The sequence below is a fragment of the Eretmochelys imbricata genome, chromosome 3 (genome assembly GCF_965152235.1).
Source record: "Eretmochelys imbricata isolate rEreImb1 chromosome 3, rEreImb1.hap1, whole genome shotgun sequence".
In the NCBI taxonomy this organism is placed as follows: Eukaryota; Metazoa; Chordata; order Testudines; family Cheloniidae; genus Eretmochelys; species Eretmochelys imbricata.
The window spans coordinates 104225439-104250442 of record NC_135574.1 but is presented as its reverse complement, the minus strand read 5'-3'; the positions used below and the strand labels follow the sequence as shown (position 1 = coordinate 104250442).

The 25004-nt window shown below is 41.4% G+C and overlaps 1 protein-coding gene across 1 annotated transcript in view; it reads left to right on the top strand.

Moving 5' to 3' along the window:
- Window positions 1–25004, top strand: part of MAP7 (microtubule associated protein 7) — a 184620-nt gene that overhangs the window by 93704 nt on the left and 65912 nt on the right. The window contains exon 3 of the mRNA XM_077812154.1: window positions 5995–6072. Coding sequence (XP_077668280.1) covers window positions 5995–6072 — 78 coding nt within the window. The remainder of the gene's footprint in view (window positions 1–5994; window positions 6073–25004) is intronic.

Genomic DNA, 25004 nt, shown 5'->3' with positions numbered 1-25004 from the left:
AAGTCATCTCTCTTTCTGTGCTTACACCAGAAAAAGCATATGAAATCAGCGGGCTACCGTGGGGTAGTGTCATACCCTTGCTTGCTACAATTTAAATAGTTGTGTAGACAAGCCTTTAGTTCCTAAATGGAAGGAGTCAGGTCTCAGTGCATGAGGCGCAACCTTAAAGCCAGCAAGGCTGCATCTGCACTACTAAAATTAGTACCCATGTTTCAGAATGGTGCCACTTTCCCCTGCTAAGACAAGTGTAGACAAGGCTCATATGCGTTTTCATTCCATGGTTATAACAATGCCAGAGTCCAGTCGTAAGCAGTCGTTCACACTGAGTGAGTGGAGTTCCTGCCCCACCCCAAACAAAACCCAGCTCCTAAAGCTTGGTTCTCCACTCAGTCCCAGGGGCAAAGTGGAGATGGAGTTGTTTCTGAGTTTCTAGGCTCCATGCACATTAGAGCTTTAAAAGAGCACCTGTAACCTACGCCACTAGAATAAAGTCCCTCGGGGACCTTGCACCAGTGGCCGACTGGGCATAGCAGCACTTCACGGCTCACCAAGTGGTCCCTCCCTCTTCTTATACCAAGCCATAACTACGTAAATGCTATACAAAAAACAAAACAAAAAAGAGAGTGCTACCGTGTAGTGTCCAGAATGAGTCTCAGCTATGTATTAGTATCAAACGTTCCTTTTTTTAAATTGTATTTTATTTTATCTCTTAAGGTTGAATTTACTGGTCCATTTTGTGTATTTTGTAGAACTCTGGAGTAGCACAAAATAGCTGCAGTGTAGTGGCCAGTTACACCAGGTTTACAGTTGTTTTGCATCAGTGAAACAGTGCAAACCAGTCAGAGTTTACTAGTGAATCTGGCCCTTAACTTGCAATTGGTTTCTTGATTTAGCTGATACAGTTGTTTTTACCACTGTTATGAAAACATACTCAAAGCTTTTTCATGACATGGTAGTAAAAATGCCCCAGTCCTGTCCTGAACAAAGTTTGCTCTGTGAGTTGGTGAAGTGGCGACGGTGGTGGTGTTTTTATGGTATAATTATTTTTGTAAAAAATACACAGGCACACTTACTAAGTAATCTTCCAGGATGTGAAACTGGAACTTGACTGTCATAGCTGAAAGGAAGCAGATCTATTTTTTTTAAGTTATCTAAAAGGGTTTGAGGCAGACGAGAACAGGACAGTGCAAGGATTAGGGAGATAGAGTGAATGTAGATGAGAGGGAAGGCTCTTCCTTTGAATAGCACTGGTGGCCAACACACAGTCCTCCTTTCCCATGGGCCCCCCACACATACCAGCTTCCCCCTATCCTGTCCACTTCCTCATTCTCTCCCAATGACCTCCCTCACTGTCCACCTCAGGTCTCCCAACACCACAAAGCAGTACCATGAGAGTCAAGAGGAGAAGGGAAGGGGTTCTGTGTGTGAGGAGAGCTTGTGGGTCTTGAGTGAAGATGAGCATGAAGAAAGGAGCATTATCTGTGATGTCACAATGGCCCCAGTTAAGAGTGGCCTGAGCTACTGAAGCTGGCCCATAGTCTATGAAGTAATCTTAATAATTAGATATAATAATCAGTAACTTAGCATAACTATAACCTAATTTCTTCAAAAGTAACCTATGCAGAAAATTTCAATTAATATTCATTATATGGAAAGTTTGAAGAGTCTCTATTATTCCATTGCTAAGATAGTTGGAGACAAAAAAGGTTGATACTGTGTGCTAAATTTCTTAAGGGATCCATTTTAATTATAAGTCCTAAACTAATTTCATAGATTTACTGGTAAATTCTCAGAAAATTTATTCATTCTGTACTCAAAAAGGAAGCACTCAAAAGCAAACTTTTATGGAGAATTCACTGTATTTTCATGGGAGTTGCATCCCTGCTTTAAGTTGTAAATTAAACTTTAGCTATGGAACCATGAGCAGTGCCTCCCTGATAACTTCAGAGCACTCCTGTCAGACAGGTAAAACATTGAGCATTGATATATTATGCCCTGAAACTCTGTTAGGTATAATTATCTCAATAATATATGAAATGGGGAGCTGAGCATAATGAATACAAAAACATCGCAGTATGACCACTCAGCAGCTTCCACACCAATGGCCTGATCCTGCAACGTGCTTCAGCACCTTCTACAAGAAGCTGTGCACCCTCAGCTCCCACTTCAGTGAATGAGAGCTAGGGGAACCCTGCATCAGCGGCCCCTAGCAGCCCATCTTCCGTCTCGCTGCGGGAGAACCCCGAGCATGTGACCGTGATAAATAAGATTAAGGCTGAGTTATGTTACTCTGAACATACAGACTGGCATTTTTACACTTCTCTAAAGTGCCAGTCCCTCTGGGACCCAGACATGCGTGTATTGAACTGAGAGACCCTGTCTAAATGTGCAAAGAGATGAGAGACAAAAGGGGTGGCAGTGCCCTGTGGAACTTTTCTATCTAACCACATATTTTAAAATTATATACTCAAGTGTCAACTGATCAGTGGGATCCAGAGTGCTATTGTTGGCATTTGGGCACGAGGCCAAACAATGAAGGGTTGATTTCCAGACCTAATGGAGACATATAATTAACCTAGTAGGATTTGCTTCATTACCCCGTCTATTCCAACCACCAACAGAGCAGAGGCAGGTGTGATATTTGGTTTGCCACTAATCCCTGAGCTCTCATACCCAAAATTGTGCCAAAATTTACTACTACTTACACACACCCAAAAAATACAATGGAGAACAACCCATGTTAGAATACAGGCGCACCCCCTGCACAATTTGGGACATGCTGCTGAATTCCATGAGGCTTTTCTAGCATTTCTGTCAGGATTGTTAAATGTGCAGTGTAGCAAGAGGAATTGAGTTCTTTATATTGAATGGCAGAGAGCACTTTTTTTTATTCAAGCTGCTGCTCATTATTGGCCAGTCTCTAGAAAAGACTTTCACAATTCATCTTTCCTTATAATCTTTGTTCCTTTCAGAGGAATCCCTCTCCTTCTCTCCTATGTAAACATCTGACGGAAGGTAGAAAAGAACCAGGTAGGGAATAGTGTATTCTGAAAGAAGCAGCATGTACTCTAGAAGATGATCCTGATGTCCCCGATTGCTTACCACCAAGTTGACAGAATGCTGAAGTTGCTGAAAACAAACTCTTTCCTGGGGGAATTCATATTTATTGCACAATGATCCAAATGTCTACAGCCTACTCGACTTGGAAAGATCCATAAACTGTCCTCTCTGGGCCAGTCACAAGAATTGAGGGGTTTGTTGGCATTCCAGAAGGCTGTGTTAACCCATATCTAGCCCCTGTATGCTAAAAAGAATGGACAAGAGCCATTTTTCTTAAATCAATCCAAATTCTGAATATCTACCATGCATGGGAGCCAGAATCAAAACTGGCATAAAACAGCATAGCTACATAGTCTTCAGTAATCTAGGCCAATATACAATAGTTAAGAATCTGGCCTGGTGAGTTTAGGTAACAAATTACCTGTATCCTTGTTAATGGCTTTTCACTTCACTTTAGTAATGTTAACCTAATTTTCAGCTTGTAGCCCAGTTAATAAATTTATGTTTCATTCTACCAACATTGAGTGTGATTTGCCACTGGTATTCTAGTCTTACATTAGTGTAACTCATTGAATCAGGACTGTAATCTCTAATCACTAATCAGATTGGTATTACATCATCAGATCATTGTTCACTGATAACATTTTTAGAATAATTAAACTTAAGCTAGGGAGCAACAATTTATTCATCCAAGATGGCAAGGATCTGTCATTCTAGTGCACCAGCATCAAGTCAGATGATTATATCTAAATTATTTATTTACTGTAAGTCAAATAGCCATCATAAATCAGTTTTTAAACATCTCAACTTCACTCCAACATTTATTTTCCACAAATATGTTAGTTTTGCCTCAACTTTATTCAGTGAAAGTGTTATTTTCTATTGGACCATAGCTTTGGATATTATAAAACCAGATTTTCAAAGTAAGGTGCAGTCATATGCAGACATTAGCAAGCACAGACTTGCTTATGCACACACATCCTTGATATGATTGTGTATATCAAGTATATGTGAACTCACGTTGCATAACTGAATGTATAAATTGAGTGCCACTTGCTTTACTTGAAAATTGGTGCGTTTGAGATTCTAAAAGCACAATAGTGTCTGTATTAATAGTTACCTTGCTTACATTATTATTTAGATTCCAGTCACATCCAGAGTGTACTAGTCTCTTTTCATGATGAAGACACAGTCCCAGCCCCATTCGTTTTGCTTTAATATGAAAACTATAAAAACTAATTCTTCCCAGTATCAAAATAACACTGACTGTTTATTATAACCAAACATTTTTTCTATCATTCTGTTTTTCTGTTGATGTTTTGTTTTTTTAGTAAACTTTTCAGTACTTGTGTGGAGTGTCAAATTAACAACCCTGAAGACCGAACTCATTTATCTAAAGAACAAATAAAGAATAGGTAGTGGCAAAGCAAGTTGTCCCGCCTCTCCCCTGACAAAGCACTCTCAGTGGGCGGTCCAGCTGCTGTGGGAATGGGGCTCAGTGGGGTGGGGATCCGGGTGCAGTTGGCTTGTCGGGGTGGTCCAGGTGCAGAGGAAGTGGGGCTCATCAGGGTGGTTCTGAATGTGGGGGGTGAGGCTCGGCGGGAGGGCCTGGGTATGAGGGGTTCTGGATGCATGGGGGTTGGGCAGATGGTGGAGCAGCTCCTTGTACAGGGATCCCTCCCCCTGCAGCTGATGAGTGATGACTGCAGAAAGCGGGTGGAGGAGGTTTGCAGAGCTTCCTGCAGTGGGGGAGGGTGGAACTGGGCATGGGTCTGACCCAACCCCAGGTGCCATGCAGGGGAAGAGGAAGTCCCGTTCTCCCCAGCTCAGCTGTGACTATCAGCTGAGCCCAGCACAGGGTATGAGCCACAAGCCAGGTCTTTCCCAGTCCTGCTCCTTGCCCCACAGTAATTTACCTCTCTGCCGACTGCCCTGGGCACCCAAAACATACTGCTGGGGAGGGTTGCATGACCGCTCTTGTGGCTTCCCTTTGCTTCCCCGTCAGAAAGTCATTTTTCTGTGAGGAAGCAAAGAAATCTGTGGGGGACATAAATTCCGCGCATTACTTTGTCAAGATCTGACTTGGTTTTTCACGTACTGCGCTTCTCAACAGTCCTCAAAGAAATGGCTTTTTCAAAGCTATTACCATTTCATGGTCTATGTACTGCACAGTGAGCATACTCTGTGGTTATGTATCAAGGAGGGGTTTCAGTGTCTTATCGGAAATTACAATGCAACATCAATGAGATATTGCACTATTGCCCTGTCAGCTTCAGCAAAAAAAAAATCAAAATACATGATGTATGATTGGTTTTTACTTTTCTAACATAGAACAGATAGCTTATAGGCCAATGTAGGCATTGATTCAGGAAAGCATTTAAGTTTGTGTTTATTTTTAAGCATGCTATGATATTACTTATGTGGTTAAAGTTAAGCTCTGATGAATCTGCCATCATTTTTTAAAATTCCAGAAATGTCCCTATTACTTAACAGCATCTTACTGTATTTCATCTTTGAGATAAGTTGATTGTTTTTTTTTCCCCAAACTGTACCCACACAAAAAAGAACCAAAGTTGACTCCAAAGTGATTTTTAAAGTCTCTAAGTTATAAAGATTTTAAAAATTTATCTAGCTTTGTTGTAGCAAGAACAGGCAACCTTGCTAGAGGGATCAGAGTTGCCACTTTACCCTAGATTTTTCAGTGAGCATTTATGTTGGTTCTTTTCACCTTGGTATAATTAGAATGGGTTCAGACTTATACTAAATAGATAGTCTTCATTTAATATGAGGAATTTCTGGAGACACTGGATTTTATGTTTGAGACTGCCATTATAGCTTCCATTATAGGTAGTGGTTGCTGTTCTAGTAAACTTGCATTTTCTAAAATAAGATCTTAATCTCTCTTTCTGATTTTTTGTTTATTTGTTGTTGCAGACCATCCACCTGTACTAAAAGTTGATGACAGACAACGGCTTGCACGGATACGGAGAGAGGAACGGGAAAAGCAGTTAGGTGAGACATATAACGTTATTTAGCAGCTATAATTTTCAGGATTGTACTTTTTGGGTAGAAGTACCTAATAGTATAATATGCTTATCCCTAGCAGCATAAGGAAAAATCATGTAATTAAATATGCAGTATTGTTCTTTTAGACATCTCATTACATCTTGAGGGTAGACCTGGTGTTCATGCATATTCTGGTATTTGCCATTACTGGTCCTATTACATGTGTCTTAAAGCTCTTTACAGTATTGAACTAAATGGGCCAAATTCTGCTCTCATTTACATCAGTATAAGTGAAAATAGCTCCACCGATTTCTTCTGTGGAGGTTCTCCAGACTTAGAGCAGAATTTTTCCTAATACATTGAACACAATCCTGTGTTGTACATAAAACATGATAGCAAATTATATCAATGTATAGATTGAATTTTAGATTTGTTTTTTATTTTTATGTTTACTTGACAAGATTCTTTTTTTCTGCTTAGTGTATTGATTGCATCTGTTCATGCCATTAAAGTAATAGTGTGTGCATACACAGTACTCATAACCAGACTATCCAGATAAATATTTACACCAAGGTTAATTGACAAGCAGCTATTTTTTATCTAGATGTAGGATAACAAAACAAATTACAGGCTATAATCTTTGTATTTTTCTTACACACGATTTCTAATAATAAATCACACTTTTTTTTTAAAATCATTCCTTATTTCTTTTAGGGTAAAGTCACACCACTGAAGTCATCAAAATGGAGCTTAAGTCATGCACAGGCCTTGTGCTGGTGTGAATTTCACCCACTGCATATTGGCCCAAATTCGGCTCTCATTTAGAACACTAATCTTGATGGTGTTACTCCATATTTACACTAGTGTAAATGAGAGCTGAATTTGGCCCATTCATATACCATAAAGGTAAAAAGATTAACAAAGGTTTGTATGGCTAATAACAGTTGCATGTACTGACCCATTTTTTAAAGCAGCCTGTTGTCAGTGTTCTCAGTGGACAATTTTTCCTGTATGTTTCTGCATTTCATGTTTTTTCTCTGCTAAATGAAACTGAGTGATAGCTGTGAAATTTAAAAGTTTAGAAAAAAATAAGAATAAATTTTTAGGTCCATGCAAAAGTGGCAAAATGTTTTGCCATTTCATTCCAGAGAATTTTGCACTCCACAAAAAGGAGTTGCTTATCTTTTTCATTTATGCGCAGGAAAAAAAAGTGAGAAGCCAATTCAAATTCAAATGTGATGGTCGTGAATTCTTGAATGGCAGCGTGTCATTCATTTTCTGGGGGTTTTGGTGTAATGTCTGAAAACTTAGGTCTCTGGTATGTTCATGTCAGGGTAAATAGATAAACTAGTTACACACCACACACTCCATTGTCTGAGGCATCAAATGCAGGTACAAGAGACAGTTATTCATCCATTGCATTGCAACTGCATCTGTGCAGCAGATTAAATGCAGTCTGTGCTTTTTTGGAAATTGCACATATGTAGTCTGGTACCCTGCTGACCTCTGACATGCTCCCTTTTTTGTAAAAAAGCCTTGATCTGGAGCAGCACTGAGCATCCACAGCTCCCATTACCTTCACAGAGGCTCAGGAGTTGCAGATGCTCAGGATTGGGCCTAGCAAATGAAAATCCAAATGAAATCAAGAGCCAGGATTTTTCTCAGCTTAGCATTAGACAAAAGGGGACTGCAGGGAGCTATGTTGCAATTTAGGCCAGGCAGGACACACACAAAAAAACCCTTCATAGCAAACACCAGTTTACAGCAGAGTCAAAAAAACGGACAGAGTTTAGCCAAGAAAGGATATACGCAATTCTGCGCACACAGCCTCTGCAGCAGTAGCAGGTACAGTAGGCACACAGTAAGGGTATGTGTCCACTTAGAGCTAGAAATGGTAGACGCGCCCTACGATGCAAGGTTTCATCTCCAAACAGTACCCTACTGTTAATGTAAGCACTGCTGAATGTGACCTATTTGTTTTACCCAGACAGTCACATGACTGGAGCTGTGTAAATAAGCCCACTCCCTCCAGGCTGCTGCCATAGGATATCATGACATCAGTGATGAGAATGACACAGTAAAAGACAAAGGGAACAATAGCTACAATCGCAGCATCTGAAGCAACAGTTTGTTGGTGCTTCTCTGCCTGCTGAACATTGAAGGTGTTTCCCCTGATGCAGTGTTAGGACCAGATGGATCACCTTAACGTGTTAGCTGCCTTCTGTTCACTGATTTTGGGTTTCTTCCTGTTTCTCTCTTTTATGGAGAGACTTCCTAGAAGCATGCCCATCTATATCCAGGAGAATTTACACATCAAGAGTTTGGCAATAGTCTCATCCTCACTGTGGTCAAACGTCACCTCAGCATCTGGCTAAGCAATGCATTTCTAGTTACTTGGTCCTTGTTGTTGGTTACATTTGGTAAATTAAACCTAAATTACTCTGCAGCCGCTCTTGAAGGTCTGCAGGCAGAACCGTAAGGTTGGTAGATGGCCAGTGTGCAGGATGCTGGGGGTATGTCCATGGGGCTTGGCTCCCTGGTTCCAGCTGCTGACACTTCATAACTGTGTTTCTACTGGAGAAATATATTTTACTTTTGTGAATATAGAAACACAACTGCTGTTGCTCTTGCTGGTCCTCTCTATGTTGTGAGATATGCCTTCGGTGACACAAACAGAGCATGAAAACTCTGGTCTGCCTCTGTGTACTATTGAATATACCCTTTATAAAACGACACACTAAATCAGAATATGCCATCTTTTCAGTAGCTAAAGGGGGTGGGGAAGAGTTTTGTGTGTCAGTGGCCTTTAGCTGACTTTGAGCACTGCTCATTTGAATGCAAAGACCTTGATTTTTTGCTTAGTAAGAGGGATGGAAAACATAATTCTATAATCCTTTCAGAATTTAATTAGAGTAATTCTCCTTCTTTTAAACTAGTAAGCATAATTGCAACTGTTCATTTTGGCCAGTAAACCTAACTTCAGTACCGGGAAGATTGGTTGAAACTATAGCAAAGAACAAAATTATTAGACAAAGATAAACATGATCTGTTGGGGAAGAGTCAACTCAGCTTTTATAAAAGGAAATCATGCCTTACCAAATTCAATTAAAATTATTTGAGGGAATCAACAGACATATAGTGTATTCGGATTTTCAGAAAGCCTTTGACTAGGTCCCTCATCAAAGGCTGTTAAGCATACTAAGCAGTTATGGGATGAGAGGGAAAGTCGTTTTATGGATCAGTGACTGGTTAAGAGAGAGGAAACAGAGTAGGAATAAACAAACAGTTTTCACAATGGAGAGAGGTAAATAGCAGGGTCCCATAACGTTCCGTACTGGGACCAGTGCTGTTCAACATATTAATAAATGATCTAGAAAAAGGGGTGAACAGTGAGGTGACAAAATTTGCAGGTGATACACAATTTCTTAAAATAGTTAAGTCCAAAGATGACTCTGGAGATTTACAAAGGGATCTCGCTAAACTGGGTGACTGGGCAACAAAATGGCAGATGAAATGCAATATTGATACGTGCAAAGTAATGCATATTGGAAAACATAATCCCAACTATACATGCAAAATGATGGGTTCTAAATTAGCTGTTACCACTCAAGAGAGAGATCTTGGAGTCATCGTGGCTAGTTCTCTGAAAACATCCACTCAATGTGCAGCAGCAGTTAAAAGAGCTAACAGAATGTTAGGAACTATTAGGAAAGAGATAATAAAACAGAAAATATCATAGCTGCTATATAAATCCATTATACGCCCACACCTGGAATACTTTCAGGCAGTTCTGGTTGCTCCATCTCAAAAAAAAAAAAATTAGAATTGGAAAAGTTACAGAGAGGGGTAATGAACATGATTAGCGGTATGGAACAGCTTTAATCAGAGGAGCGATTAAAAGGAGTGGGGCTGTTCAGCTTAATAAAGAGATGACTAAGAGGGGATATGATAGAGGTCTATAAAATCATGACTGATGTGGAGAAAGTAAATAAGGAAGTGTTATTTACTACTTCTCATAACACAAGAACTAGGAGTCACCTGGTTAAATTAATAGACAGCAGGCTTTAAACAAACAAAAGGAAATACTTCTTCACACCACGCATGTGGAACTTGTTGCCATGGGATGTTGTGAAGACTGACATTATAAATGGGTTCAAAAATAATTAGATAAGTTCATGGAGGATAGGTCCATCAATGGCTATTAGCTAAAATGTTCAGGGATGCAGCCCCATGCTCCGTATGTCCCTAAACCTCCAACTTCCAGAAGCATCTGGCTCTGGCCACTATCAGAGAAAGGATACTGGGCTAGATGGACCATTGATGTGAGCCAGTATGGCCAAGCTTCTGTTCTTAAGTTATGGCATACAGAATGACGGCAAAATAAAAAAGGAACAAAGACAAAGGAAGAAAGCAAGAACAATTAGATGGATCCATCTCCAGTTGGCTGAAACGTGTCTCCTCAGCAACACAGGCTACTTCAAGCCCATCAGAATTTCAAATCAAGTTCAAGGTCTTGGTTCTTACCTTCAAGGTGCTCCAGGCCTTGAGCTCAAGATATCCAAAATACTGCCTAAAGCTCTGAGATATGAAGACCATGGTGGATAACTATGCTCCCCTGGCACATGGGAACTCTGTACAATAAGGGTTAAACTCGTCTGTGCAGGAAACAGAACTTTCTCGGGGCCAATCCGAGATTGTGGAATGAACTCCCACAGGAACTAAGGACCTTCACAAACCTCACCACCTTCTGGCCTAAGCGCAAGACACATTTCTGTAACCTTGCTTTCTATAACATAAATACATAGCAACACATGTATTAAACAACCCTAGCAGACAAGACACTCCACTGCACACTTTTCTCCCTCCGGACAGAGGAGGAGAGAACAAACATGACAGATGTTAGTCACATTGCTTAATGCACTTCTGGAAGGTGTATACTACAGTGATGAGTATGGTGTAAGAACCTATTTGGGATAGAATAGTCATCTGTCAAGCTTCTACATTCTCCATTCAGCTCCTATTTTTGGATTTCTGTCTAGGCAATCGCTCTCAGAGGTGTTGACATAACAACAGAGTGTTCGTTCTTTCCTCAATAACAATGCCAGCCTGTAAAGGTTTTTCTTTTATAAGAAAAATCAAAATCCAGTCTATACATCCTGGGCCACAATACTGATTTCTTTTGTCAAGAGGGAAGTTAGAGACAGGCCCCCAGCTTAGGAAGAAACTCAAGAAAAGAAACAGGAGAAGAACTAGTTGTAAGAGAGTTTCTGTGGAGTATTAAAACAGTGTATATGTTTCAAAAATATTCAGTTGCTTGTACAGTTTAAAGAACAACACAGCTTTGTTTTGATACAGTCAGGGATAAATTGCCATGCAAGATAACATCAAAACTACTTTCAAAGTTATTTTGGATTGTAAAATTTTAGCCTCGCATTTTGGTAATACAATGAATCTTTTCCCCTTCCTCTGCTTAACATAACATTGACCTATCTGTTTTCATCATGGCTGATTATCAAATATGGCAAGGGCTCATTTAGAATCTCAAAAACTGGAACTAGAAATCCGTTCCCAGGCTGCACAATTGAGAGGATTAATTAGGCAGTAGCTTAGACAAACTCTAAGTCTGATTCTTCTCTGAGCCTGGTGTAAATTAAGAGTACCTGCATTGAAATCACCTGAGTAAAACTGGGGTAAGAGGAAAATCAGGTCCTATGCCACATACAACAGAACAAATTCTTTCTGACGGCTGTTCCTGTATTATAATGATCAACTAATATTAATGTGAGGCTTAATTAGAATTTCAAACAGTGGAAAAGAAAACACTTTAGTCTGTACAAGAGCATTGAGAATCTCAAAAACTAGGGGAAGGGGGAACACATGCTGGTCCAGATCATCAGCTGACAAAGTCATTTGTTGTTTTTCTTGCTCCCCTGATAATTTTCAGAATGGTCTTTCCAGCAAATCAGAGTGGGCCGGCCCAAAAGGAGTACCCCTAAATGTGCTCAGATCCATTCCTCTGGCTCCTATCCCTTTCTTCTCTTGTGTGTTTTTCTGTCTCTGGCCTTTTCAGTTTGCTTTGCTGCTGCTGTGACTGGTAAATATCTACTTGTAGGGCCAAAGGTGTGCATGCAAGTGAGCTGCCCCAAGGGCAGAGTATGAGCTTTTGGCCTCATGCTGGTGCTGGAGCCAAGATGTGCTGCAGCCTGTCAAGAAAACAGTAAAAGTAAAAAAAAAAAAAAAAAAAAAAAAAAAAAAAAGGGGGGGTTCTTGCCAACTCATGCTTTTATTGCGTGTCTTACAATATCTTGTACTCTTCTTAAAGCTCTCCTATAAGAGGAGAATCTCAGCTTTCGTTTAAAAAAAAAAAAGTGTTTCTAGCTCTTTTGGTTACAGAGAAAAGCCTAAAAATGTACCCCAAGGTCATGCTGAAGGCTCAAACACCAGAAGGCAAATAAAAACACCCATTTTATTGTTATTTTAACAACGTTAGGATTTTTAAGCCATTCATCATTTTTGGGGCCTGACTCACGGTTTTTGAATGCTTGGGGTTGGCAGTATTGGAACATTACACAAAGTGTTGCTATTTTTGTTGTTGTTTTGCATGGATTATGATTTTAATTGTTGGGCAAGGCACATATAGGCATTAGATAGGCTTCTTTTTGTGTTCTTATGTCAAATCAAAATAAATCAGTGCACAAAGTAAACTGAAGACTGGACAGTCTCTACGTAAAAGAATAAATGGACACAAATCAGATGTCAAGAATTATAACATTCATAAACCAGTCGGAGAACACTTCAATCTCTCTGGTCACGCAATCACAGACATGAAGGTCGCTATCTTAAAACAAAAAAACTTCAAATCCAGACTCCAGCGAGAAACTGCTGAATTGGAATTCATTTGCAAATTGGATACTATTAATTTAGGCTTAAATAGAGACTGGGAGTGGCTAAGTCATTATGCAAGGTAGCCTATTTCCTCTTGTTTTTTCCTCCCCCCCCCCCCCCAGATGTTCTGGTTTAACTTGGATTTAAACTTGGAGAGTGGTCAGTTTGGACGAGCTATTACCAGCAGGAGAGTGAGTCTGTGTGTGTATGGGGGTGGGTTTTTGGAGGGGGGTGAGGGAGTGAGAGAACCTGGATTTGTGCAGGAAATGGCCTAACTTCATTATCATGACAGGTTTCAGAGTAACAGCCGTGTTAGTCTGTATTCGCAAAAAGAAAAGGAGTACTTGTGGCACCTTAGAGACTAACCAATTTATTTTAGCATGAGCTTTCGTGAGCTACAGCTCACTTCATCTGATGAAGTGAGCTGTAGCTCACGAAAGCTCATGCTAAAATAAATTGGTTAGTCTCTAAGGTGCCACAAGTACTCCTTTTCTTTTTTCATTATCATGCACATTGTGTAAAGAGTTGTCACTTTGGATGGGCTATCACCAGCAGGAGAGTGAATTTGTGTGGGGGGGTGGAGGGTGAGAAAACCTGGATTTGTGCTGGAAATGGCCTAACCTGACGATTACTTTAGATAAGCTATTACCAGCAGGACAGTGGGGTGGGAGGAGGTATTGTTTCATATTCTCTGTGTATATATAAAGTCTGCTGCAGTTTCCACGGTATGTATCTGATGAAGTGAGCTGTAGCTCACGAAAGCTCATGCTCAAATAAATTGGTTAGTCTCTAAGGTGCCACAAGTACTCCTTTTCTTTTTGCGAATACAGACTAACACGGCTGTTACTCTGAAACCTGAAGAAAGATTGCATTTCTCTACTCTTTGTTATAGTAATCTTTACGTGTTGCTTGTAACAATAGTAGGTACAGATTTTCAGATAGAAATGATTTTTCAAGTTGACAGTGTTCCTTTAAGAGACCTCAAAATGCTGTATATTTGCTGGATTATGCAAGACTTGTCTTTCTGAGATGGAAGTATCTTCTGCACTCTGGTTATATCCTGAAGATTTTCCTTTTTACAGAATTCCACCTGAATTTTCAAAGCCCAATATTATGGCCAATGACCTTTCAGTTAAGGAGGATGGAATGGGACTTTTAGCAGCAGTGCCATTCATCAATCAGCTATCAAGGTGCACATAGAAAGTGACATGAAATGCTCTCTACCACTCTATATAGCCATCAATTTCCTAGGCCTGCACCAGTCGGGACAGAGAGAGTGTGAGTGTGTGTATGTGTGTGAGAGAAATATACAAAATTACTGCAGCTTACTCTGGTTAGCTGTTGTATTCCAATCCTCTGGGAGAGTCAACTGGGTTCTGCCTGCCTTATGTATCATGGACAGGATCACTAAATTACAGATTCAAGGCCAAATTCTGCCCTCATTCACACCTAAGTGATTGTATTTACCTCTGCATAGAATGCAATGGGATTTGCACAAATGTAACAGAGGGCAGAATTATTTATTTATGGTGAGGATGCACAAACCAGACAGAAAACTGACTGACTGCAGATCGAGTCTGCAGTTGTGGCAGTTGGAAATCCCATCTTTTACACTTGCAAGATGAGCAAAATTCATCTGGAAGTCATTAAGTCACAATCATTATGAAAGCCCAACCATGACATCATTTTTTATATACATGCAATGTTCAGAGTAGAACTGCACTTTCAGCACCTATATTATGTGATATAGAGCTGAACCTAACTTTTCAAACTCTGAACAAAGCATGCATTTTCATCAGTTTGATTCTAGGTATCCAGCAGAAGGCCCTAGAAGAGCCTCAGGTTGACCTAATGCCGATCTGGTCACTAAATTTTAGAAATATGGGTCAAACGCACACTCCTTCATGTTGCTGAAGATAGAAGAAAAGCCTGGCTTTCCCAAACAGAATCCATGTATCAGCTGCTGTGAATTGCTTTTTCATGTTCTACTCAACTTTTCCAAAAGCACTTTAAATGCCAAAGAAATGCTTTGTGCACTTGGCATCTGAAAAGAGTCCAAAAGACTCCACAACGTCACCAAATAATTTAGCGTTTCAACAGAAACACTATAGTTAAGAGTGTGCAAGCACTTGCGTTCTCGGCCTATATATTAAGATGAAAAATACTCCTTCCAGGCTGCAAATTGGAAGGAAAAGAACAAGAAAACATTCAATGAACGTGAAAGACAACAGGGTTGAAACCAATAAAAACAAATATTTTATTACACTAAGCATAAATCAGCATGTGGAACATGTAAGATAGTACTGAGGACAAAAAATTCATAGGATTCAAATAACACTGAGTGTTTAAATGGGTGTTGAGAACATCCACGCTTTGGATGAGAAACTAAAAAATACCTGTAAATCCTCCTGCATCTGATCATAAACCAACTGCTAATTTAGGGAAAAAAAACTTATGGGCAGCTTGTTCTATAATTGTGCACTATAATACTTCTTGATCTTTTTCTGAATAACTGAGAGTATCAGGATACTGGACCAAATGGAAGATTGGCTAGATACACTATGGTAATTCCTTGTTCTTAGATTCTTGTCAATTAAGGACTTTTTTTTTTTTTTAGATGACTGCTTTCATGCTGTACAAGCTGGAGTTTCCGAGTAAGGTGGAGTTTTTTTGGTCTGCCCTAGGGGGAGTGAGTAACAGTAATAGTCCAGCCTGGCTTTGACAAAAAAGTTAAGCCAACTGTGATTTTGCTGATGTTTATGTTACGCAAGAGGGTGGTCCTTTTGGATCCTGCCAAATTCTGGTGGATACACTAGGCTTTCAAGAACTCCTTGTTCTATTGCAAGTGTTCCAAGTGCTCGGATGCTGGAGTGATTATCGTCATGTAATTGCTTAGATAGATGTTGTCAGTCAGAATCTGACTGAGTATAGATGACTGAGGAGAACAAAGGTCTGTAGTTTCACTAGACTGTGAGCATGTTAGTCTTGCAGCTTGACTGTCTTTCTCCTTCTAGCATTCTGGATCCAGGAGTAGAGCTGATCCAAAATTTTCCAGTGAAAGACTGGTTTGATGAGCCTGAAATGTTCGACCCATGGGAACCCTGCAGGGATTCCTGATGAGCTCCTGGAGACCTCATTGATTCCATGGTCCACAATTCTGGGGCAGACCCACAATGCCTGGGCTTCCAGGGTTTCCAGACACCCTGCCGTGGAGCTAGGAACCTGGCAGTCCAGACAGCTCGAGGGGATCCAGCTCCGGCTATGGCTCTCTGGACTTCCAGGCATTCAGCTCTGTGACAGGAAGTTGGGAAGTCTTAGGAGCCCTGACTCTAGGTGTGGCCTGGCTCCACAGCTGTGAGCCTAGAAGCCGTGAGAACCCTGGCTTCAGGTGATGTTCTCATGGCTTTCAGGCTCATAGCTGCAGAGCTGGGAAACACCATGTGGTGGTGTTTCAGAATTGAGTTTTTTTCATGTTTTCTGTTTTGGTTTGAACTAAACTGAATTTTTTCTTCAGATGCTTTGGTTCAGGTCCCCCCCAAAGCCTCTGCTTCTGCTTGGAGGAAAATCTAGACAGACACTAGATTTGTGACATCTCCTAAACCTACTCATACACTGGTTACCAGATTGTGTGTGTGCCTGGGTAAGTGGCTGGGGACGGAAGACAATCTGAGATTGATCTCTGTGTGTTTGTCATCCATGAGATTTCTATCTCTGCAATTTATTTGCATGGGGGCAGGGATGTGAATCCCATCCCTCCTATTTTTTCCAGAATGGGGCACAAGCAGGTGTTTTCCTCTACTGTTTCTGAACTCTGGCTTCCCAGCTGCTGACAAATGAACATGTGTTCCTGAAATGACATTTTAAATTACTTTGTGTTGAGGAATGTTTCATTTTGAACGTGACATACAACAATGCTTTTTTGATGTGGCATTTTATAGATTGATGTGGAATTGCTTCATTCCCAAATGAAGAGCCCAATAATGTATAAGTGTATTGTGTATTCTTTCATGAAACATTGTTTTGAGTTTACAAGTAAATTGGAAGAGGCATTTTGCTTTCTTCTGTATGTGTGTCCATCAATATTATTATTTAGAAGCTGCCTGTTGAACCACATTCAAACAGTCTTTGAATGTTGATATTTGTGTGTTACATTACAACAAAGCAATAACTTCTGTCCTGGCAAACAGGCTGCATTTCTCAATGCAAAACCTAGATGAGCTGTTATTTGTATCCTATGAACCCGAGCAGAGAGATGTCTAACTTCTCTCCTATTGGAAGTTGCATAATGTTTTATGTAACATGTTTAGCTCTTCTGCAAACTGGAATTGAGATTTTATTAATACCATGGCATTATGCTCCATTGTATTATTGTTGCTGAAGAAAAGAAAAACAAAACCTTTTTCCTAGAGCTAAAAGTTTAAATTAATTTTAGAAAGTCCCTGTAGATTCAGTCCCTGTAGCTTTCAGTGGTTTTTAAAGTGGAATTTAGAACTTTCTGCCACAAGGTAAATTATTTCCTAGTTTAATAAGCCAAGGAACAATATTAGACGTTTGTATATGATTTATCAATTGCCTTTATATTTTTAGCAACTTGAATTACAGGAGGTCACCTTCAATCAGTCTTCTAATGAGAACTAATCTAACTTGTTCACTCTCCTCTGCTAAGATTAAGTGAGGTATCAGTTTAGCATCTTAAATGTTCTTTATCAGGGGATAATATCCTGTCCTTTCAGTGGGATTTAAGGCTCTAATAAGTCTTTTCTATCTCTGAGTCTCAAGCATTTTGGTAGTTCTGTACTGTACCTTATTGTGACAACTATAGTCTTCCTTGAGGTATAATGCCCAGCTCTATATGTGCTACTGCAATCAGAATGAAAGTCTGACAGTCCTTTAGGTAACAAACACCACCCCTTTTTGGTTAGTAATTGTGTTCTTTTATGTACTTAACGCAATGCAGTGTACCCAATAAAAGTACTCTGTTTATCTTCTTAAACCGCATATAAGAAAAAAATTAAATTTGATCATATCTGACCTTTGGGGCAGGGATTTTTTTATCTTACTGTCAGTGCCGCCCAGGGGATTCAGGGGCCCCCCTTCAGCAATTTCGGGGGCTCCTTCCATAAGAAAATTAGTTTTGCTGCCCCAAGCGGCGAAGAAAAAATAAAAGAAAAACCCAAGTTGTGCCACCGAAGAAAGAAGAGGACAGGAGGACCCGCCGCCAAATTGCCACAGAAGACTGAAGCAGAGCAATTGAGCTGCTGCCGAAGTGCCATCAACGAGGAAGAGAGGGACTGAAAGACCCGCCGCCGAATTGCCACCGAAATACCCCCACCCTGTCTGCGGGGCCTGGGCCAAATTGCCCCACTTGCCTGCCCTTCTGCGTTGCCCCGCTTACTGTCTGTAAAACCTCTAGCATACATATGGCATAACCACAAATATCTGTCTTCCTGCTACTCCTTGATGGTCAGATTATGGTATCTGTTCACATGGATCCATCCGCTAGCATTGTGCTGAGTTCAGTGAGAGTTCTGCATGTGACACAAATGCATGATGTAGCCTTTCATTGTTTAGAGTTGGGCAGTTTCTTTCTAACATGTTGAAAGCATACTAGAGCACAGGCATGTGGTCTCAGCTAATCACTACAGCAGGGAAAAGTATGAAACAAAACATCCAACATGCCAGGCTGATTCAAAGAAAGAAAATCATGGATAAAAGTATGAATGCTTTGGGGTTTTTTTACATGTGACTTGGTATATTGTGTCACTTTGTATTTTGGCCACACTATCACTTTTGGACTGGTACTCTCTCTTCATGCAGGCAGATGTAAAATAATTGTAAAATCTCCATGCTGCACTTCCTTTATCCTCTCTCTCTTACTCCCACTGTCATTTTGGCAGGCTTCATCTTGCATCACTTGTAGATTGTGTATAGACTTTAAAGCTTTCATTTGGGATGATCTTTGCTGCAGAGACCCGCTGGTGCCAACTGGCAAAGGGTTCGCTACTCTGCATCAGCAGCTCCTGACAAACTCACTACACCTAACACACCACTGTCATAGTATTTATACACAAATAGTGTCTTGTAAGGTATCAAATGAAAGCTGGTGTCATGATGGTCATTAATATCATTGTGAAATGTATGTTCTGATGATATTTTAAAAGTTGTGTTTATAGTGAAAACACATCCTGAGAGTCTGTATCAAGATATGAGTCACCAGCAGAGGCAGGTTTTCTCTCAGACCAGGGGTGTTTGTCCATTGAGCTGACTGACTTGTAAATTAAGTATTGTATTGTTTCACAATGGGCTGCCATCACCAATCTGAGCTAAATGCACATGTAAACAGGAAGAGAACAGCAGAGGGAAAAAGAGCTATATTTGGGGGTGCTCTTCAGAGGTTTATTGGACTATAACCATGTCATCCTGCACCCCAGGAAGTAATCAGGTAGTGCAATTATATTCATGAAAACAGGATCCCAAGTGGGCCTGGCTACAAGTACTGCGAGGAAGCTTTAGGTGAGAAACTGCTTTGGACACGTATTTTAGCCTGTTACATTTAGCCTCTAAGAAACACATTATCCTTTGGTTTTATATGTAATCATTTGTTTCCATTCTCCTGACTCAGTATCTCTTGGATCTTAACCTTTGGTGATAAACATATGATTGTTTTCCTATATCTCCTGTGGCAAATTGCCGGCAGTACTTCAATGGGTCTCGCGCTTTCTCTTCTTGGGGAGGGTTCAGGGCAACGTTTCTCGCCCCTGAACTGGGGTATTAACTGCCCAACTAGTGTCCTAGAGGAGGGGAGTGGAGAGGGAGGGACCTGGGCCCGCCCTCTACTCCAGGTCCCAGCCCAGGGGCCCTAGGGATAGCGGTAAACCACTTGAATTAGCGGTTCCTGGGCTACTTCCCTCTCCTGCCCTTCAGGTTGTGGGGCTTCCTGACCTCCCTCTGCACAAACCAGGTATCCATTTACCTAGGGTCTTGGTCTTCTTAGCCCACCGCAGCACTTCTCCAAACTCTCCTCTGCTTCCCTCCAAACTGCTCTCTACTCCAACACCAATCTACTCTGCTTCAACTCCTTCCCTTGTCTGATTGAAGCAGGGGGGGGTTTTCAGATGCTCTAATTGGCTTCAGGTGCTTTAATTAATCTATAGCAAACTTTCTTCCCTCTACAGGGAATAAGGCTCCCTTCTAACACTCTCCTGCTGCCCTCTGGCAATGCTGTATCACATATCCCCTCCTGCTCCCCTTCCCTCCCCCCCGCTCAACACCATGGGGTTGGGCTACTTGGGACGAGAGGCAGTGCTGTCGTGATAGGCCATCAGCGTTGATGTGTTGGCTTCTGGCCCTATGCTGTTCCCGGAAATGGAAGGGCTGCAGGGATAGGAACCACCTAGTCACTCTTGCGTTCTTCTCCTTGTTTCTGTGCACCCACTGGAGTGGGGCGTGGTCTGTCACGAGGGTAAACCGCCGCCCCAGTAGGTAGTAGCGGAGAGTCTCCATAGCCCATTTTACTACCAGACATTCATTTTCAACGACGGCATACTTTTGTTCCCTGGGGAGGAGTTTCCGGCTGAGGTACAAGATCGGGTGTTCCTCCTCCCCTACCATCTGTGAAAGAACAGCTCCTAGCCCTACTTCTGAGGCATCTGTTTGTAGGATGAATTCCTTCTTGAAGTCTGGAGCTATGAGTACTGGATGGCAGCAAAGGGCTGTCCTTAAATCTGCAAATGCTCCTTCTGCCACATCAGTCCACTTTACTATCTCGGGGCCTCAAGCCTTTATCAAATCCGTCAATGGCCCTGCTCTTGTGGCGAATTGAGGGATGAATCTCCGATAGTATCCTACTATCCCTAGAAATGCTCTGCCTGCTTTTTGCAGACTGGTCGAGGCCAACCTTGTATTGCATCCACTTTGTTCCATTGGGGTTTCATCAAACCTCTCCCTACTACATACCCGAGGTATCTGGCCTCAGCTAGTCCTATCACACATTTGAGAGGGTTGGCAATGAGGCCGGCCTTCCGCAGGGCGTCTAACACCACTTCTACTTTTCCGAGGTGCATTTCCCAGTCAGGGCTATGGATGACTATTGTCTAGATAGGCGGCGGCATACTTGGCATGGGGTCGCAGCAATTTGTCCATAAATCGTTGGAATGTTGCAGGGGCCTGAATTGGAACAGGCCATCGGGTGTAGAGAAGGTAGTCTTTTCCTTGGCATTCTCGGCCACGGGAATTTGCCAATATCGTTTGGTCAGGTCTAGAGTGGTTAGGTATCAGGCCTTGCCTAATTGATCAACTAGCTCGTCAATGCATGGTATCGGATAGGCATCGAATTGGGATACTTCATTCAACTTCCGGAAGTCGTTGCAAAACCTCAGGGTACCGTCAGGCTTGGGGGCTAGGACGATAGGGCTGGACCACTGGCTGTGGGATTCTTCAATAACCCCAAGTTCCAGCATCATCTTCACTTCTGTCCTAATTTCTTCCCTTTTAGCTTCTGGTATTCGGTATGGTCTTGTCATCACCCTTACTCTGGGACTGGTGACAATATGATGTTGGACCAGTGTCGTACGGCCCGGCCTTGTACAGAACACGTCCTGGTTCCATTGGATCATATCAAATGACCTCTGTTAGTTGTTCTGGAGTTAACTCAGAAGATATCTTCACCTGCCCCATGGGTCGTCTGTTTGGGGTAGAGCTCCCCAAATGACAGGCACATCTCTCGGTCACGCTAGGGCTTCAGTAAGTTGATGTGGTAGATTTGCTCTGGTCTTTGGCTGTTTGGTTGTCTGACCTTATAGTCCACCTCCCCAATGGCTTCCACTATCTCATATGGTCCATGCCAGCTGGCTAGGAGTTTGCTTTCTGCTGTCGGTACTAGCACCGTTACCCGTTCGCCCGGCTGGAATCTCCGTACTTTCGCCCGAAGGTTGTAATATGTCCGCCGGGCCTCTTGTGCTTTTTCCAAATGTTCTCGTACTATAGGGGCTACTCGAGTTATTCGCTCTCTCATCTGTGTCACGTGCTCAGTGACATTCTTTCCTGCGTTGGGTTGTTCTTCCCAATTTTCCTTGGCAATATCTAATATTCCACGTGGGTGGCATCCATATAGTAGTTCAAAGGGAGAGAAACCAGTGGACGCCTGGGGGAATTCCCGTATAGCAAACATTAGATACAGTAGAAGGGTATCCCAGTCTTTTCCATCCTGTGCTACCACCTTTCTGATCATACTTTTAAGGGTATGGTTAAACCACTCGACCAGTCCATCTGTTTGTGGATGGTAGACTGAGGTCTGTATGGCCTGGATGCGGAGTAGAGTACATAAGTCTTTCATTAATTTTGACATGAATGGGGTTCCTTGGTCTGTCAGGATCTCCTTTGGGATGCCCACTCTGGCAAAAACCTGGAGTAGTTCTTTTGCTATTGCCTTGGATGTAGGGTTTCTTAAAGGAATGGCTTCTGGATACCGTGTGGCGTAGTCAAAGATGACTAGTATGTTTTGGTGGCCCCGTGCCGATCTTTCCAATGGGCCCACTATGTCCATTGCTATTCTCTCGAAAGGGGCTTCAATAATAGGCAAAGGTACTAACAGGGCCTGCAAGTGAGGTCGGGAGCTATGCAACTGGCATTCAGGCCAGGAGGCACAATAGTACTGGACCTCTGCACGTATTCCTGGCCAATAAAACTTTCTTAGGGCTCTTTCCAGTGTCTTGTCTACTCCTAGATGTCCCCCAAATAGATGACTGTGAGCTAACTCTAGTACTGCCCTTGTGTGTTTCCGTGGGACAAAGAGTTGCTTTACTTCTTCTCCTCATATTTGCACTATCCTGCACAACAGATCACATGTGAGCACATAATATGGCCTTGGGCCTTTCCTTCCACGGATACACCATTTACTTCCACTACCTCCTGGCTTCAGATGCTTTAATTGGCTTCAGGTGCTTTAATTAATCTATAGCAAACTTTCTTCCCTCTACAGGGAATAAGGCTCCCTTCTAACACTCTCCTGCTGCCCTCTGGCCATGCTGTATCACATTCCGTACTGTGGTGTTATAAAGAACCTGATCCTGAGATGTACCAATCAAGCTGTGTGTGTAGTGTTCCCTTGGGAATGGTGTGGTTGTTACTGTGAGTGTCCTGTGACAAGGGCTGGGCAGTACAGAGGGATGTTTCAGCACATTTCAGGGACTGGGATACATCAAGTATTAACCTGCCAGGCAAAGTAAGGGCTGATAGAGGACAGAGCATCCTTAGGCATATGCAGCATACACACCCCTGGGTCTTAGTGTCCACCCAGCTGCCTCTTCCTATCCCTGTTCTGAAGTTTCCTGCAGGCTCCCACCAAAGCTGGCTGCTGCAGCCTGGTGAGCCCTCCTCTGGAGGGGATCTAGTACTTCAAAGTGAAAAAGTCCTTCCAGCCTGCCAGACCTATTAGAACAACATTGAAACTGCTAAAAAGACATTCAAGGGGTAATGAAGCCATTTAACAGGCATTTGCCAACCTCCAGATATATACTGTCAGTTTCTGAATTTACTGACAAAAACAATTGTCCATTACTGTAATATTTACTCAGAACACTACAAGACCTTAGTTTAAAATTTGCTTTAAAATATTTCATTAGTGTGTTGCTGAAGATTATAAAATCACATTTCTAAAAAATTCTTGCATAGATTTTTAGATGCACAATCTGAGTATTCATCTTTAGCCTTAAATGCTTGGATCTTCAGACATATAGTTTTTTAAATAAGTCCTTCAAAAGACCACCTTTACCTAAAATACACATGCAAGCCCGGGCTGCCATCAGGCATAGGGGCACAGGTTTAATAATACTGCATAGAGCCCCATAAATCCTAAGGACGGCCCTGCCAGAGGAGATTGTAGGGTTGGCTAACAGATTAGTGTCAGGGAATTGACACCCAGTTTAGCACCAGGAAGTCTCTCTCTCACTGAGCCGGGGAATAACAGCTCTGGGCACTCCAACAAAGTGTTACATGATCTCATATTTTTGCTCACTTTATAAATAATCATCTTGGTTCGCTCTATCATCTGCTGTGTCTTTTCTGCTTTTTATTAAATATTTTCATTTTGCAATGTTTCGGCCAGCATTTTTCCACACTCCACATTTATGCAATTAATATAATTGAACTTTTATAAAACAGAACGTTGTTTCTAACCAATTGATAGGAACAGTGCCACTGTCCATTGGATGAGTGTGCGTTTTTCTTTAAAATATGCCTAAATACCGTGTGTGTGTGTGTGTGTGAACTTGATATAACACTCACATGTGATTATGCAGATTTAAGATCTTTAAGAATATTTTGTGAGTTTGGGTTATTTGGGAAAATAATACATTAGTGGAACATAATCTACTCAGATTTGGCCCCAAATTTCTGACAGTTGGTTTTAAACAAAAATAATTCTCTTCTTGTTAGTGTCTACAATCCAAATGTTGCTATATTGAGCATATGGAAATGAAATGGAGCATGCATATGGAATGGAAAAAGCATATGGGTGAGAGTAATGTCTTTTATTAGACCAACTTTTTTTGGTGAGACAGACAAGCTTTCGAGCTTATGCCGAACTCTTTTTCAAGTCTCTCACCAACACAAGTTGGTCCAGTAAAAGGTATTACCTCTAATACCTTGAGACCAGAACGGCTATAACACTGCATATAAACAAAAATGAAATTGAACATCAGTGTCCAAACTGAAAGTGAAGTGGATTTTTAAGTCTTTCTATTATTATCATCTCAGGTGGTGGTATAGCACAGGTAAAGAAAGTTCTTTAAAATGATTTTAACTTGTCAGTATTCCTTTAATATTTCTTTTCATCCAAGGGCAAACAGAATCCTACATCTCTCCATATTTTGACTGCACTAATCCTGGGTCGGTACTAATCCCATTTTATCACAACTACTTTCCTTTCAACCAGGGGCCACTAAAGTGGACTCTCTTCTGGTCCCATCAGCAAAAGCTAGCATAATTATTATTTTATTTGAATTAATTTTGTGGTGAAATGATAAACGAGAGAAACATTTCTAAGTATTTATTTG